This window comes from Melanostigma gelatinosum (assembly GCF_949748355.1).
Source record: "Melanostigma gelatinosum genome assembly, chromosome: 8".
In the NCBI taxonomy this organism is placed as follows: domain Eukaryota; kingdom Metazoa; phylum Chordata; class Actinopteri; order Perciformes; family Zoarcidae; genus Melanostigma; species Melanostigma gelatinosum.
In genome coordinates, this window is record NC_136641.1 from 26399621 (window position 1) to 26414941 (window position 15321).

Genomic DNA, 15321 nt, shown 5'->3' on the forward strand with positions numbered 1-15321 from the left:
ACCGGAGTAGTAGACGGTACGGACTGACAACCCAGGCCTGCAGGACCAGGATATACTGCCAGGAGGTGATCAGTGGGATCAGGATCCGGAGGGTCAACCTGCAGGTGGTAATCAGCTGGAGTGTCAGCTGTGCACCAATCAGGGGTGTGGCCATGGGAGGAGTCTGGAGGCAGGCAGAGGAAAACCACCGAACACATGGCACACAATAACAAACAGGGGAAAGACAGACACATGGGGGGGGGGGGGGGCAGAGGTTAACACAGCGGGTCAGACAGGGATCCTGACACACGCCTCATGTGCATGTCACGTTAACACGGCAGCCCTGCATGTCTTTAACAGAGAGACTCCACGACGCAGGTGCTGCTACCTGCTACATCATTTTGACAAAACAGAGCAAAATATAATATTACGTATTATGTACAATATGATGTCAACTGACCTCCATGAAAGCAAAGGTTTTTGATTTGCAGCCAAAAGATTCTAGTTTCACAAGCAAAACTAACAAGTTATTTATTCACAGTTTATGTATTTTTACTCACAAACTTTAGCATTTTTTTTGGTTGCGTAATAAAGACACAAATATACTTTCATATTTATGAACACTTTACTTAAATCTGCTTTTCTGCAGACTTTGCCCAAGGGGATTACCCACAATGCACAGCAATGTGACATTAAACAGGGTTATCAGTGGAAGCCAGAGACATAAAAGAAGAAAACAACATTAAGGATTAAAGACGGCAACTGGCTCTGAACAGCTGATGTGTTTCACAGCTTTTCTTTTATTCAGCTCTTGTTTGTTGTTGTCATAACTTTTACAGTAAGTATAAAACTCGACCGTCAAACAGTTTCTCACAATTTATCTATTTATGTTTCAGAGGTGTGTAATGTTGTTTACTTATTTATTGTTCTGATAGTGAGACGCTCAACTTTAACATCTGTGCAGCATATTCAATTGTATTTTTTTAAATACCATTTTAAATGTTTTCCTCTTCCCAAAGTATGACGTCATCCAGCTTGCCTCATAGCTTGTTGTTGTATTTTGCTGATTGTGTGAAACCGAGAGGTGTGAGGAGATCCTCCATGTCGTATTCCTGCTGAAGGAGGTTGAGAATAAAACTCTTCCCTCAGTGGTGTCCTCGTGTGAGTATCCGTGTTGAACACTAGAGGGCGCCCTGCTCTCAGTCAAAACTCATTTTGAAGCCGCTACAGGTGAATAGGGTACAAATATAGACATCAACAGAAAACGCAGTCTGAAATTGAAAGTGTTAAAGACGTAAGAAGTAAACACAACGCCGCGGTAGAGACCTGTCAATCACTGTGTAGCCCCGCCCTAAAGCATCCCCTGCTTTATGGTCTGTGTGACTCTAAATGGACCATAATGTACTAAATGAACATCATGCTGTATTGAAGAAGACTTGAAACTAGATATTGAGACATAAACTCATGTTTACAGTGTTTACTGAGGTAATAAATCAAGAGAGAAGTAGAGTCATTTTCTATAGACTTCTATACAACCAGAGGAGTCGCCCCCTGGTGGACACTAGAGAGAATGCAGCTTTAACACGTGAAGCTTTGACTTCACTTAAAGAACTGGAGGTTGCTCCTGGTTGGAGTAATTACAGCAATGATCCTGTGTCAATCACATGTGAATCATATTTACACATTTTTCCACCAGCATCGTGTGCATGCAGTGTAAATATGAACTAAACATAAATCAAATAAAAATACATGATTGAAATTGAAATTAAATGCACAATCAACACCAAACTAAACGGTGAATTTACTCATTCATTAATCATCACTGTAAACCACTGTGCAACACCAACATTCCATATTTCACATGTGCAATAATATGTGAACCTGCAACCATTCAGTCCGATTACATCTTATTTTAGTTTTTCTACGTTTTAACGGTTTTCTTATTTATTAAACTTGTTTTCTTGTTTTTTGACTGATGCCTCTTGTTGTGTTTTCCACTTTGCTGTGTACTAATAAAGAATAACCTTATCTTATCTTATATGACAGCTGCTGATGTTTTTGAACCATCAGACCTCTGCTCTGAACTTCCTCCACCATCGCTGAGTGAACAACGTGCTTTGCTGCCATCAATCAGCCACGAACATCAAAGTCCTTAGACGGCGTATTTCCTGTACGTTTACACCACGATGAGGAGAACTGACCGAGCTTATGGAAGAGAGAATATTATTCATCTCTCATCTCCACCAGAAAAACAAGTGGAAAGCATTCAAGTTCACAGCATTTATTTACCCCCCCCCCCCCCCCCAAAGAAAGGTATGAAATGCTTGAACAAAATAAAACAACGCAAACTTATTTTCTCACAATTATAAAAATGACAGATTTGGAATTGCATAGATCTCCTGCATTCATGCAGCAGCACTGGTGGAGTCACAATGAGAAGCAATGTGATGCATCTGATATTCACACTGAGTCCGTGTCTGTGACTGAATAGTACAAACATACTCAATAACGTGACGTGATAGGGAACACTCCCACTGTAACACACTAGGATGTGATTGTAAGCATCTATTTGTGTCTTTCAGCAGTAACAACTCCTCCTGTGTAGAAACAGTTCACGTAGTAAAACACACGAATATAAAATGTGTCTTTATAGGAGAAGTTATAATTGTTGACAAACATATGAATAAACTCATTTATGAAATGTTTCTTATGAAGGGCTTTAAAACAGGGTGAAGTAAAGTGTCACAGCGGTTCAGTTTATCACAATTCATCCGTCCTCACGCAGGTTTCCGTCGAAATGAAGCGCACATTTTAACCACATTTTCTAGAAAATTGTCAAAACAAAATGTGAGTTCATGTGTATTTTCCGTCCACCACCCCGACGTGAATATTAAGAGTAAACAGCGTATGGTGCTCCTTCTGACATTTTAACAATTGCAAAGGAAGAAAGAGCACCAAAATGTGAAGCTCGGCTAAATGTCTGTGTTTTATGTGCCAAACGGACATAACAGCAAGTTCATGTTTCTTGTTGGTTTATTTGTCACTGTTGTCATCAGATGCATGGATTCAAATATCCAAACTGGCACTTGGTCATTGTACTTCATCGGCATCACTTCCAAAACACCTGCAGTGCCTCAGGCCCTGTGTGCACATGGCGTCTAAACCATTTATTTCCACCATCAACCATGGAATAAATAACCACTAATGCTGCGTACTTGTTGTGGAAGTCCCAGATATCCCGGGAAACTAAACGCCGTCTTCTGTGTCTATCACGCCACACGTTGGCTGGTTGACTACAGCTGTATGAACCCAAAATAAACAGTTTTGCTGTGATTTAATTGCATTCAACGGACAAAAAGAGATGCCAAAATAACTACGTAATGATGCAGATTTGTAAAAAGTCTGAATTCATGTTTTGTTAGTTCTCTCCGCAAGACGACAAGTAAATAACTTTTAAAATACTTGTTTTCTGAATGGAGTTTTGGATCGATCGGTGCTATGCTAAGCTAACATTGCAGCAGCTCCATCAACACTCAAAATAACGTCATATAGGCGTAAATATGTCGGAGCGGCTGCACAAAAAAAGGCGGCGTGCTCAGAAATGAAGATGCTGGGTGGAGCGTTCTGCAGACGGCCTCGTGCGCTCTCTCCTCATCGGGAACAATTGAGACGCTGTGTGGACGCAGGCCCGAACTTTACCAGACGGCAGCATCAGACTCAAGACGTTCAAGACTCATCTGGTGAGCTCAGAGTAAGTTCATTAAATAGACTCGTCTCAGCAGACACTGGAGCCCCTTTAGGTGTCGGTCTACTCACTCTCTTTCAGAATACAGTTCCATTTATCATTCATTACAGACAAATACGCCAAGTACATGGAGCTTCACATTGACAGTACAAACGCACGGCAGAGTCCTCGTTCTCGAGATGCAACCTGTCCAGAGTTCATTAAAGTCTTTTCCAGACAGCAGCCACTGACAATCACGGACAAGTGAAGCAAAAGAGCTGGTGTCCAACCCAACTTTTCATGTCTCCGTCGCTCCTCAGGCTCATGTTAGCATTTCCTTCTGTCCTCCGCCGTCTCCGCCGTCTCCGTCGTCTCCGTCCGCCTCGGCCCTCAGCTGCTCCAGGTCCTCCTCGGAGCTGCAGGCGCTGTGCCGCCTGGCCCGGGAGAAGAACCTGCGACGCGATTGGGCGCTGAGGTCCAGGAGGTCGAAGGAATCGGAGGAGAAGAGGCTGTCCTCGCTCACCACGCTGGAGGGACGGCTGTGCCGGCCCTCGGCGCCCCCTGTGGCCCGGAGGAGCTGCTGCAGGGCCTCCGGGAACATCGCCGGCGCTGAGCGGAGCTCATCGGGAAGATCCAGACTGCGAGAGAACTTGCCGTTGCGTTTCAGAATCCCCTTCCTTCTTCTCACCGCCTCTGTGCGCATGCTGGGGCTGTCTTCTGCCGCCGGGAGACAAGAGTGCTGTTTGTGGGAGCACAAATCACCTGCATCCCCCCCGACTTTAACCTCAGAGATCCCCACGTCTGAGGTCGAGCCAAGACCCGACTCCCCTCCGTACAAGTTCTTCAGTATCCCCTTCTTGGGCATTTTGGATGAGGGTTGACTGAATGTAGAGGGAGGCGGCAGGCTGGTGGACAGCACATCGGCATGTATGTGGGCGTGTGTTCGGTGAGGCTGGGGAGCAGCGCTACAAGGTTGGGAGGAGGAGTTTCCTTTAGGAGCGCTGGGAAAGACTGAGTCAAAACTCCTCTGGGGTTTCAGGATACTTTTGGGTTTCTTTCTTTCAACGGTGGAAGTGGAGGAAATCGCAGCGGAGGAGGCAGCTCCCAGTGAAGTCTGGGGAATTGTATTCTCCTTGCGCGACTTCCTCAGGCTTGACGTTCCCCCTCGTACCCTTCCTCCTCCTGCACGATCGCTCCTCAAAGGTACGCTGAAGTAAAAGGGGTGGGGCGAGAGCTGAGGCGGACAGGAGGAGTCTGAGGATGCCATGTTGCTGGAGGCCGCGACCCGATTCTGCCAGTCGATGTAGCGAGCCAGCAGGGGGGAGGGGCATTCTTGGTGTGGCGGTGAAGGGCAATCACACACACTCTCTTCAAAACCCCAGTTCACCCACCAGTGGTTGGCCACGTCCTCTATCGTTGCCCTCTCGTCCACGCGCACCGCCAACAACCAGTCGATAAGAGCGCAGGCGTCTGGAAGGGCAACAGAGTCAGCGGTTATTTATAGGACGGCAGTAAGAACAACATGCATGAGTAGAAATATAACGCTGATGGAGGCGTGGACGTCGGGAAGGGTTACCCGAGGGGGGGTGGGGTCGGCGGTAGCGGCCTTGGCTGATCTGCTCTGTGAGCGAGGCGTGGCTGGCCCCATCGAACGGCATGCTGCTGTACACCAGCGCGTAAAGCAACACGCCCAGCGCCCAGCAGTCCACCTGCAGCAAGACAGAAACACACGTCACGCACCAGAAACTAAAGGAAAGAACAAATTCAGGCTTTGACATTTTATAAAATCTTCCAGACCCATTTACCAGGGTTCAAAATCAGTGCTTTACAGCTGCAGGAATTCACGCCATCAAAATCGATTATGAAGATTATCTTGATGAACTAAACGTGTTTGCTTGCTATAAATCGTACTTTCCTGGAAAGAAATCCCGTCGGCTTTTTGTCGTGGGATCTGCTATGCTAACCTTCTGCGTTGGCCTGCACAAATATGCCGTCCCTGCAGCATTCTGTACATATTTGGTTGTTAAAAAAAAGATCAAATCATGTGTAACACTAAAGGTGTTTCACGGCCTACTACTTTAAGTTTTTTGGTTGGTTTTGGTGGCTTGTGAAACCAGCGGGGCCCAAAGTGTGTTGACTCACCTCCGGCCCCTGGTAGGGCAGTCCTTTCACTATCTCCGGGGCGGCGTAGAGAGGACTTCCACAGTACGTCTGCAGCAGAACGCCTCTCTGGAAATGATTGGAAAGGCCAAAGTCAGCCAGCTGCAGAGAAAGAGAGGACGGAAAATACAGTTTGATTGTAAGTATGTTGTGTCTCTTGTTACTGCTGCTTCTGTGGGAACTAGACAAGTAATACAAGAGGAACAGTCACACTAACATACTGCCCCAACAGGAGCGGAGTTCACACTAAGCTGTCCAGCATGTGTATCTGTGTGTTCAAACTATTTAACGAGATAACATTCTGGACTAATCAGTTAACACTGAACCCTTTTCGCTGATTCACTTCAACACACACCGGCTCCTCACGCAATCCAGATTCCTTTTCAGTGAGTACGTGCTGCAAACTCTCAGCCGTGTGGCAAAAGCAACAACACATTGAAAACAATTCCTTTTAAAGGAGCCAAAAATAGGTATGGCAAGCTTGTGCCAGTCAAAGTGTGAGTGAGGAAAGAGGAGAGGGCCAAAAACATCAGGCTGCTCACGCTCACGTAACGGAACAATCACTCACTCGAGGCTGCGATTCGCAGACATACCGAGGCTCCTCTCTATCGGGACAGATTATGCACACGAGCGCCAGCCGGCTATCGGCCCCTCTGGTGTTAAAAATACTCAGAGCGACAGCTTTATTTCCATGGAACAGAGACCTCACAGATGGAAGATGACATTGTGTGTACAAGCCAGCTCACTGTTGATATTACACGTGTGGCGGCAATAATGATGTGTGGACTGAGAATGTGAGTTGGGCCGTTTATACGGCTTTACCTTCTGCAAGCTACCGTGTGTGTGTGTGTGTGCGTGTGTGTGTGTGTGTCCTGCAGTATAAATAGAATAGAAATAGAATAGGAGTAGAAAAGACATTCCGATTCAAGTCAATGTAGCAGGATGGTCAGAGCGGCGGCCATTGTTGTGTACCGCTGTCATGTGGCTAACGTCCGTATAAACTTGAGGTTTTATCGTAACGACTAAACCAGCAGTAGAGTAGAACCGTTAATGAGTATAATTAAACAATTTAATGCTTCATCGAAACTCTCGTAAGAAAGTTCATTGCGATCAACAGATGAGTGACAACTTTGTTCGGCGTATTTTTATGCAATTAGCAAGCTAGGTAGCAAACTAGCGGACGGCTGGCTAGCAAGCTAGCTTGCTAACTCCACCATGCATTTTGCTACACTGGTTACAGAAAATGAGCCAAACAGCAGGCTGGACAAGGACAAGCTACCTCGCTAGCAATCAAGCTATCCGCTTCCTGAGCTGCTCTCTTTCCAGCAAACTGTGACGTCACTTCACGGCCCCCACTGACGTGTTTTGTTACCATAACAATGAACAAGAGAGAGATTGACAACTTTGTTTAATGCACGTGTTATTGAAAACATATACACGTTAAATACTCAATAAATGAGACTAAATAAATGCATTCAGGCAGAGTTAACAGGCTCTTGTTTGTTCCAGTAAAACAAACAGAATGTGCGGCAGCCTTTCTTGTTAGATTCATTGTTATAAATAGGCTACAATTATCAGAACAACATAAACATTCAGGCTCCCACATGTGGCTCAAATGTGTACTGCAGATAGAAACGTTGAATAAAAGATCATGGGGGAAATTCTGCATATTTATTTGGCGACCCAAATTTAATCTCCTGCGACACATCTGTGGATCACGATAGTCTTTGGGAATGACTGCATTAAAAGGACAATTTATTTTTTGTATATTGTTAAATCATAATCTATAATCTGTCTGTGACTTCAAAAGTGACAAAGACAAACATTGTGTCATAGCTGTGTGTCTTCTGCACATCGTGTTTGCTCTTGATGGACAGACGGAGACAACTTACATTAAAACCTCCTAACGGTGCAATTGCCACTGGATTCCCGGCATTTCCCCTCGGCCGTGCACTGCTCCCTCAGGAGAGCGATACCCAAATAAGGCAAAAATGACCCCCTGGGTTCTTTCATAAGACCTGGCAGTATGCTGGTGCTGGTTCAGTGAGTGTAGAGGAACAACACATTCAAATGACTGGTCTGAAAGTGATCCAATGCATGTTCTGAATGTGCACTTTGTTTGCATTTTATGTTGGGAGCTGGTGAGATAATCCATTACCAGCAGCACGTGTGAAGCTGCTAAAGGTCTACGCCTTCATGTTCCACAACAAAAGCAATCGGGGGTCTACGGATGAGCCATTCATGAAAGATGTATTTCACGCTTGGGCCAACAATGCTTTTGTCAGAAGACTTTTCCATTTTTCATCCAGGGACAAAGATCTGGTCTCATTCATCTTTCCTGAAACATGAATCATTGTCACGGTTTTGTTCTCGTGAAAGCGGCATGAAGGCTCAGTGGGCGTGGATCTTACCTTTACGTTGAAATCTTGATCTAAAAGGATGTTCTCCAGCTTGAGGTCTCGATGCACAACGCCGTTCTGCAAGAGAGCGGAGAACACATGAGCTCCTGTGCTGCTGCTCCCTCCCGTTAACAGTGAGATGTTTCCTCTCGACTGAAGGGTCTGAAGGTAATAATATAAACCCAGCCTGGATTGCACATAGCGTTTGCCTTTCATTTATAATTGTATGACCATTAACTTTCCACTCGGGCCTTGTGTTGGTGAGGAACGGCCCCGAATGGTTCTGTATCTTTGGTAGATCATAAGAAGAGACAATCGTTATAGATAACTGACAAATAACTGTGACCACCCAGAAACGCTCCAGCTGCTGCTGTGAGTTTCTCTTAAAGCCAGCGCCTAATGAGCCTAATGAGCCTAATGAGCCTAATGAGCCTAATGAGCCTAATGAGCCTAATGAGCCTAATGAGCCTAATGAGCCCAATGAGCCCAATGAGCTCCGTCCTCTCTGCAGTTAATGACATCCTCCACTTCAGCGGAGGAAATGAACCCCTGACCTTAGACGATGTTTTGTGCACAGTATGTACAGTATGTAAGCCTGTGTGTGTGTGTGTGTGTGTGTGTGTGTGTGTGTGTGTGTGTGTGTGTGTGTGTGTGTGCAAGGCACAGGAAGTAAAGCAGAAGACAAATCAATGTGGTTAACCACGTTATTATTCTTTGCTACATTTAAATGAACAGATACGGAGAATAGCAACAAAAAATACCAAAGAAAAAGACTGAATTATTTTCATTCTTCTTTTGAAGCCTCACCCCCCCCCCCCCTGCATACCTCAGCGGCACATTCAATAATTCATTCGTACTGGAACATTCATGTCTATTTTGGGACAATACTTGAGGGCATTTAAGGAGCACAAACTCCACCTCCCCGTCGACTACAGGAGCTGAATGGTAATCTCTGGCTTCTCTGTGAATCCCTCACGTTAAATTCAAGATGCCAAAGTAAGAACGATATGAAAACAAAAACATTTCTTTCATATCCGGCTCACCTGACTGCGAGGCACAGATCCTCACGGCTGTTGGTTTTATGTACACAACAATAAAAGAAAGCAAGGAACCAAACAAACAGGGTTTTACAGAGGTGTGGAGGGGAGGATGGCAACGCGTTTGATACATGTGTCAGTGTGTGACTGTAAAAAAGACAATCCAGGCAACACAGTGTGTGTGTGTGTGTGTGTGTGTGTGTGTGTGTGTGTGTGTGTGTGTGCAAACCTTGTGGCAGTAGTGGACAGCGGAGGTGATTTGTCTGAAGATGCTTCTGGCTTCTGATTCAGGCAGTCGCCTCCTCTCCTGGATGTAGTCGTACAGCTCTCCCCTGCTGGCGAACTCCATCACAATCACGATCTTATCCCGGCTCTCAAACACTGCACAGGAAACAGCCAGCGGTCGGTGTTATGCAAATGTGTTGATACGAGTTGAGCATCTATTTTAACAAGAATGAACCAGAAACCGGGCACACTGTTGGTCACTTGATGAAGAAAGGGGTTTTCAGGAGTTCTTTGTGAGACTAAGGGTTCCATTAAGAACCATTTTCATCCGAAGAACCCTTTTTTGGAAGAAAGAGTTCTTCAAGGATTGTTGACAGCATTGCTGTTAATGGGGAACGCCTAAAATCCAGAACCAGACGCCCCGAAAAACTGTGATTGTGAACTTGGACTTTTGTGGGATGCACTGCAACACATTAGTCCTTTAGGGTTCTAGATAAAACCCAATGAATATAAAAAGGGTTCTCTGTAGAACCCACGGGGTGGGTTCTGGATACAACCCCTGGACTATAAAAGGTTTCTCCTCAGAACGCCCTGGTTGGATTGTCAACGAAACCCTTGAAAGGGTTCTTGGTAGAACTTTGAGAGTATTTTTAGTACCCTTGATGGAACCTCCAGAGAGGGTTCTGGGGGGAACCAATGGACCCTAGAAGGGTTTTCCATCGAACCTCTCATAGGGGGCTCTGGGTGGAGCCTTTCACAGATGGTTCTCAGTATAACTCTTTATGTTGGGTTCTAGAGTGATACATGACACACTTTGATTTCACAGCACCACTAATCTGTCCGGTACATCACGGATTATTCATTTAAATCTGCGTGACTTTGTCTCATGTAACTTTCTTTGGAACATTCAGAGTCCAAACATCTGTCTGGTGATGCGACTAAATAACGATTCACATTTGGTCCAGAGGTCATCTTGTCTTGGTTTGGTTGTGTTTGCAGACTCACCCTCGTGGAAGCGTATGATGTTGGAGTGCCTCAGCGAGGCCGTGATCTCGATCTCTCTCTGGATGTGAATTCTGTCCAGGTCGTCTGTGATGTGCTCTTTGCGGATCGACTTGATCGCCACCTGAGAACGAAGACGCACAAGTTAGAGTTACTGTGAGGAACTTTTAACTGGTTGTGAACCAGTCTCAGTGTAGTCCTGATCCTTTATCAGACATCCATCAGTAAAGACACCATCAGAGAGAAGATGGTCTGTTTCTATAGAGTTATTCTTAATGCTCGTCATCGGGGCCACCATGTCGGATTCTGGTGAAACCAGATGAACTCATGCAGGTTCACCAGAACCTCCTTCAGCTCAGACTCCATCAGAGACCGGTCCACCATGGACAGACCCAGATCCTCCAGCAGAGACCGGTCGACCGTGGACAGACCCAGATCCTCCAGCAGAGACCGGTCCACTGTGGACAGACCCAGATCCTCCAGCAGAGACCGGTCCACCGTGGACAGATCCAGATCCTCCAGCAGAGACCGGTCCACCGTGGACAGACCCAGATCCTCCAGCAGAGACCGGTCCACTGTGGACAGATCCAGATCCTCCAGCAGAGACCGGTCCACCGTGGACAGACCCAGATCCTCCAGCAGAGACCGGTCCACTGTGGACAGATCCAGATCCTCCAGCAGAGACCGGTCCACCGTGGACAGACCCAGATCCTCCAGCAGAGACCGGTCCATTGTGGACAGATCCAGATCCTCCAGCAGAGACCGGTTCACCGTGGACAGACCCAGATCCTTGGACCTGCAGGACCTGCAGTCGGCGCTCCGGAGGGAGGAGGAGAGCTCAGCTCCCGGCAGCAGCAGCATCTCCTCCTCCTTCACCTCCCTCACAACTCAAGTCATTCAAAACAGTGGATGAACAATGATAAAAGCACAGTTGATGTATTACGTGCATAAAGCCATGCATGGAAACAAAGACATACTGCCGATACAATGATACGCTCACTCTGTGGGTATTAGAGGTGATCATGTGGGTTTTAAGGGCTGGGTGTGTGAGAGCAGATCCTCTGTGATCTGAGCACGCTCAGAGGCAGAAGGTTGACAGCTGCACTGTTCACACTCTGTTTCATTAATCCCAGACACTCACGGTACCCTGATGTAACCCCCCAACACACACATACACACCAAAACAAACAACATGATCCCTAAACCTCTTTGGATAGAGTTACTGTCACCAGACTGGCTCCATACAGAGACAGAGACAGACAAATAAACAGACATCAGGGTGTCCTCTTTAGAAATACTATGAGCTGAAAGAAGGACAACAACGCTTTGATACAATGTGCAGATGAGGCTACAGGACTACTTTGTAATGGTTGACGTTAAGCTGTCCCCTAATTGACTAATATTAGATTATTCATTGGTCATACTCTATATAACTCTGTCAAACCAGATAATGTCCCTAATGGCGAGCAGGGGTCACCACTCCAGCATTCCCAGCTGCCGGGAAAAAGAAAACGTCTACGAGACATCGGAGGATACAATTCACACGCTCCATCAACCTCAGTGGTTATGCAACACAAACACACTCCAGGGAACTCTCGGGACTGAGCTGACCTTCTACAACGGATGTGACGCTGACCAGCGAAGGAGAATATTCAGGTTTTTTGGGAACAAGTGCTGAAGTATGAGGATTTCCATCACATCAGCAGACATTCCAGTCCAGACTGATGGACAGGGGTACTGGGCGCTTGGTCAGACATTAGGTTGCAGTGGTTGGGGAGCTAGCATCGTGCGTTAGCTCGCATGCTCGTGAATGTTTTCTGACCTAAATACCTGATGGCTGGGAAAGCAACATGTCAAAAGGAAGGGGAGAGTGTGAAATAAGGAGCATGGAAGAGGAAGGCGGCAGGTAATCTCCAGAGCACGCTAGTTAACTGGTGAGCTCGCCCATCTGTTTGTTTCTCAGGTTCATCTGGTTCTTTGCCATCGCCTCTGAAGAAACGATGCCTGTAAACGCACCGACACACACTATATTACCAATTCAACAAGTATCATAACATCATAACATCTATTTATTTTGGGGAGCGTGTTTTGCTGTTTCTACTTTGTTTATCCGTTTAAAGATTGTTGCCACTGATGGCAGCGAAAAGCCAAGAATCGGTGGCCAAATTTGTCAAAATGGTTGCAAATGGCAACGTGGCACCCCGTTACTGTCGAGGCTCTGCAGCCACAAGTGAGCTACAGTTCAGATGAGTGACCCTGCAGACCATCGGCTTATCATCCTTTCCTTCCATTTCATCCTGTACATTGGTCAACAACAACTCAAGGACAATCTCAAGTCAACTCTTTACCGTAACGTCAAACCTACTTTCTCCTCTCTTTCCTCCTTCTCGTCTCCAAAACTGTCTCCTCCTCAAACAACAGCCCCCTGGTGTTGCTTCCAAAAATAATGTCCGTTTTGTTTCAAAGAATCCTTGGTATGTGCTGGCTACAGGCTCAAAGAAGTCAGCATTTTCCCCTTGTCCCACACACACACACACACACACACACACACATACACACACACACACACACATACACATACACACACACACACACGCACACGCACACACACCTCTCCTCTCTCTGTATATTCTTCCTGCTGTCTGTCCTTTACTCTCTTCTCTCCGAGTTAAAGTGAAAGCAGCCGAAGGAATAATGCCGGTCTCACTTCCACAATGTGAAGATGATCCTTATGACAGCATGTTTGTTCACTATAAAGACACCAGGAGAGGGATTTGAGGCTGACGGGTTTATCTGTCTCTTTGTGCTCCGTGGGATTAAAATCGGACTGCAGACATTGAACCCACGTTCTGTTTTTAACCTGGATACAGAGACATATGATATTATGACTCTGCATGTGTGTGTGTGTGTGTGTGTGGTTGTGTGTGTGCGTGTGTGTGTGTGTGTGTGTGTGTGTGTGTGTGTTTGTGTTCCGGTAAAGAGGGTCCGTCTCCTCCTATTGTAGTAATTTTATCCCCTTGTTTAAGTGCTGAGTGAGTCAGACCAAAGGCATCTCAGCCTGGCAGCACAGGAAGCAAGAACTGGGACCGGCATCAGCACATGAGCTCAAACACACACACACACACACACACACACACACACACACACAAACACAGGATGTTAACTTCACGTCCAAATTAATATTTAATATTCTTGGAGCAGCAATAAAGCTGTGTGCACAAACAAGGTTAAGAGATCAAACATTTCCACAAACAGGTTCATGCACATCAACCATCATCATGTGCATATTAAATATATATATACATATTATATACATATTATATATATATATATATATATATATATATATATATATATATATATATATAATATGTATATATATGTATAATATGCACATTAACCATCATCATGTGCATATTATATATATATACATATATACATATATATATATATATATATATATTTAAAGAGAGCATCCTGCAGACACGCAGCTTCCTGATGTTGTCCAACACTCACCGTCCTCAGGCTCGCTCTCTCCACCGCCTTCTTCACTTTGCCGTACGTGCCTCTCCCCAGAGTCTCCATCACCTCGTAGCGGTGCTTCAGGTTGTGCTTGTGCTGGTGCTTCTTCACCTCCATCGCCGCCTCCGCGCTGTCCGGCCTCGGGGACTCCTCCGTGTCCCGCAGGCAGCCGAGCTCGGAGCGGTCGCTGGTGCTCATCGCGCCTCTGCTGTCCGCATCGCGTCTGCCCATCCTCTCTTGCGCACCACCTGTCAGAATGAGCAGCCTTTCACCTGGACTGGAACCCCCCTCATCCCCCCCAAATCACGTTGATGACTGCGCAAGCTGCAGCTAAAGTTAGAGACCCAGCAGGTGCCCAAATAGATTCGTTATCAAAGCCACCAACCAGTCGACACATCCAGAGAATCCATCGGGTGCATTGGAGCAGCGCTCCTCCTTCACCCTCCCCTTTGCACAGCAGCAACAGGAGCGATGTGGGGAACCACATGGTCCGGAGCGATGGGCGGAGCCTCCTCATTCCCAAGAAAGAAACATTCGCTCATCGACAACATCCTGGCGCGTCACAGTCACTGGGATCATTGCGGGTTCTCGGAAGGCTGCTTGTATCTGTCGGGGATGAAGGCATGTGAGGAATGTCATGCGGGTCACTCAGCCTGAATCAAAGCTTCAGTCAGACATGTTGGTGGATGCTTTATCATGCGGTGAGCTCAGAAAGAAACATAAATCCTGGAGGACTTTGAAGTCAGAGAGAAGGAGAAGGTAGTGGTGGTTGGTGAGAATGCAGGGTTGCAATCATTTGTTATATTTAGGATATAAAGGTGGCTGATCTAAGGCAACGTAGCAGGTAAACCTGTCTGTAACTAAAACTTTATAAGCAATTATAAAGTAGGATTACAGGACCACTGAAATGTCAGTGGAACAGTCAGTGAATCATTTATTTGTGCTTTACCGATCAGGAATACGCTTTATAAGAATGAAAAGCAATTAACGTCTAATTTACTAGAATTCATTTTTGGTTTTGTAGGTGAACTTTTGGATGTAAGTTTCTGTTGATTAATTATTAATTATAGACACTCTGCATCACTCCTTCAGATGGTAGGATGCTCATAAAGTAACTTCTTTAAAAACACTTTACAGCTTAAAGGTGCTCAATATGGACTTCAGGGCATATCGATTGCCTCTACACGGCTCTCAACATGGTGATGGCTGAGCCGGCGGCTGTGAGCTGACGGTGCAAACAGCGCTAACGGTGCAAACAGCGCTAACGGTACTA

At 46.0% G+C, this 15321-nt stretch overlaps 1 protein-coding gene across 1 annotated transcript; it reads right to left on the minus strand.

Moving 5' to 3' along the window:
• Window positions 1-2331: 2331 nt before the first annotated feature.
• LOC306781456 (NUAK family SNF1-like kinase 1) lies at window positions 2332-14279 on the minus strand (the record flags this gene model as incomplete). The annotated part of the gene is made up of 7 exons (XM_079274326.1): window positions 2332-5173; window positions 5280-5412; window positions 5846-5965; window positions 8275-8340; window positions 9529-9680; window positions 10530-10650; window positions 14043-14279. 7 exons carry the CDS (start codon window positions 14277-14279, stop codon window positions 4026-4028), a joined length of 1977 nt encoding a protein of 658 aa, XP_079130452.1. The 3' UTR covers window positions 2332-4025.
• Between the last annotated feature and the right edge of the window lie 1042 nt (window positions 14280-15321).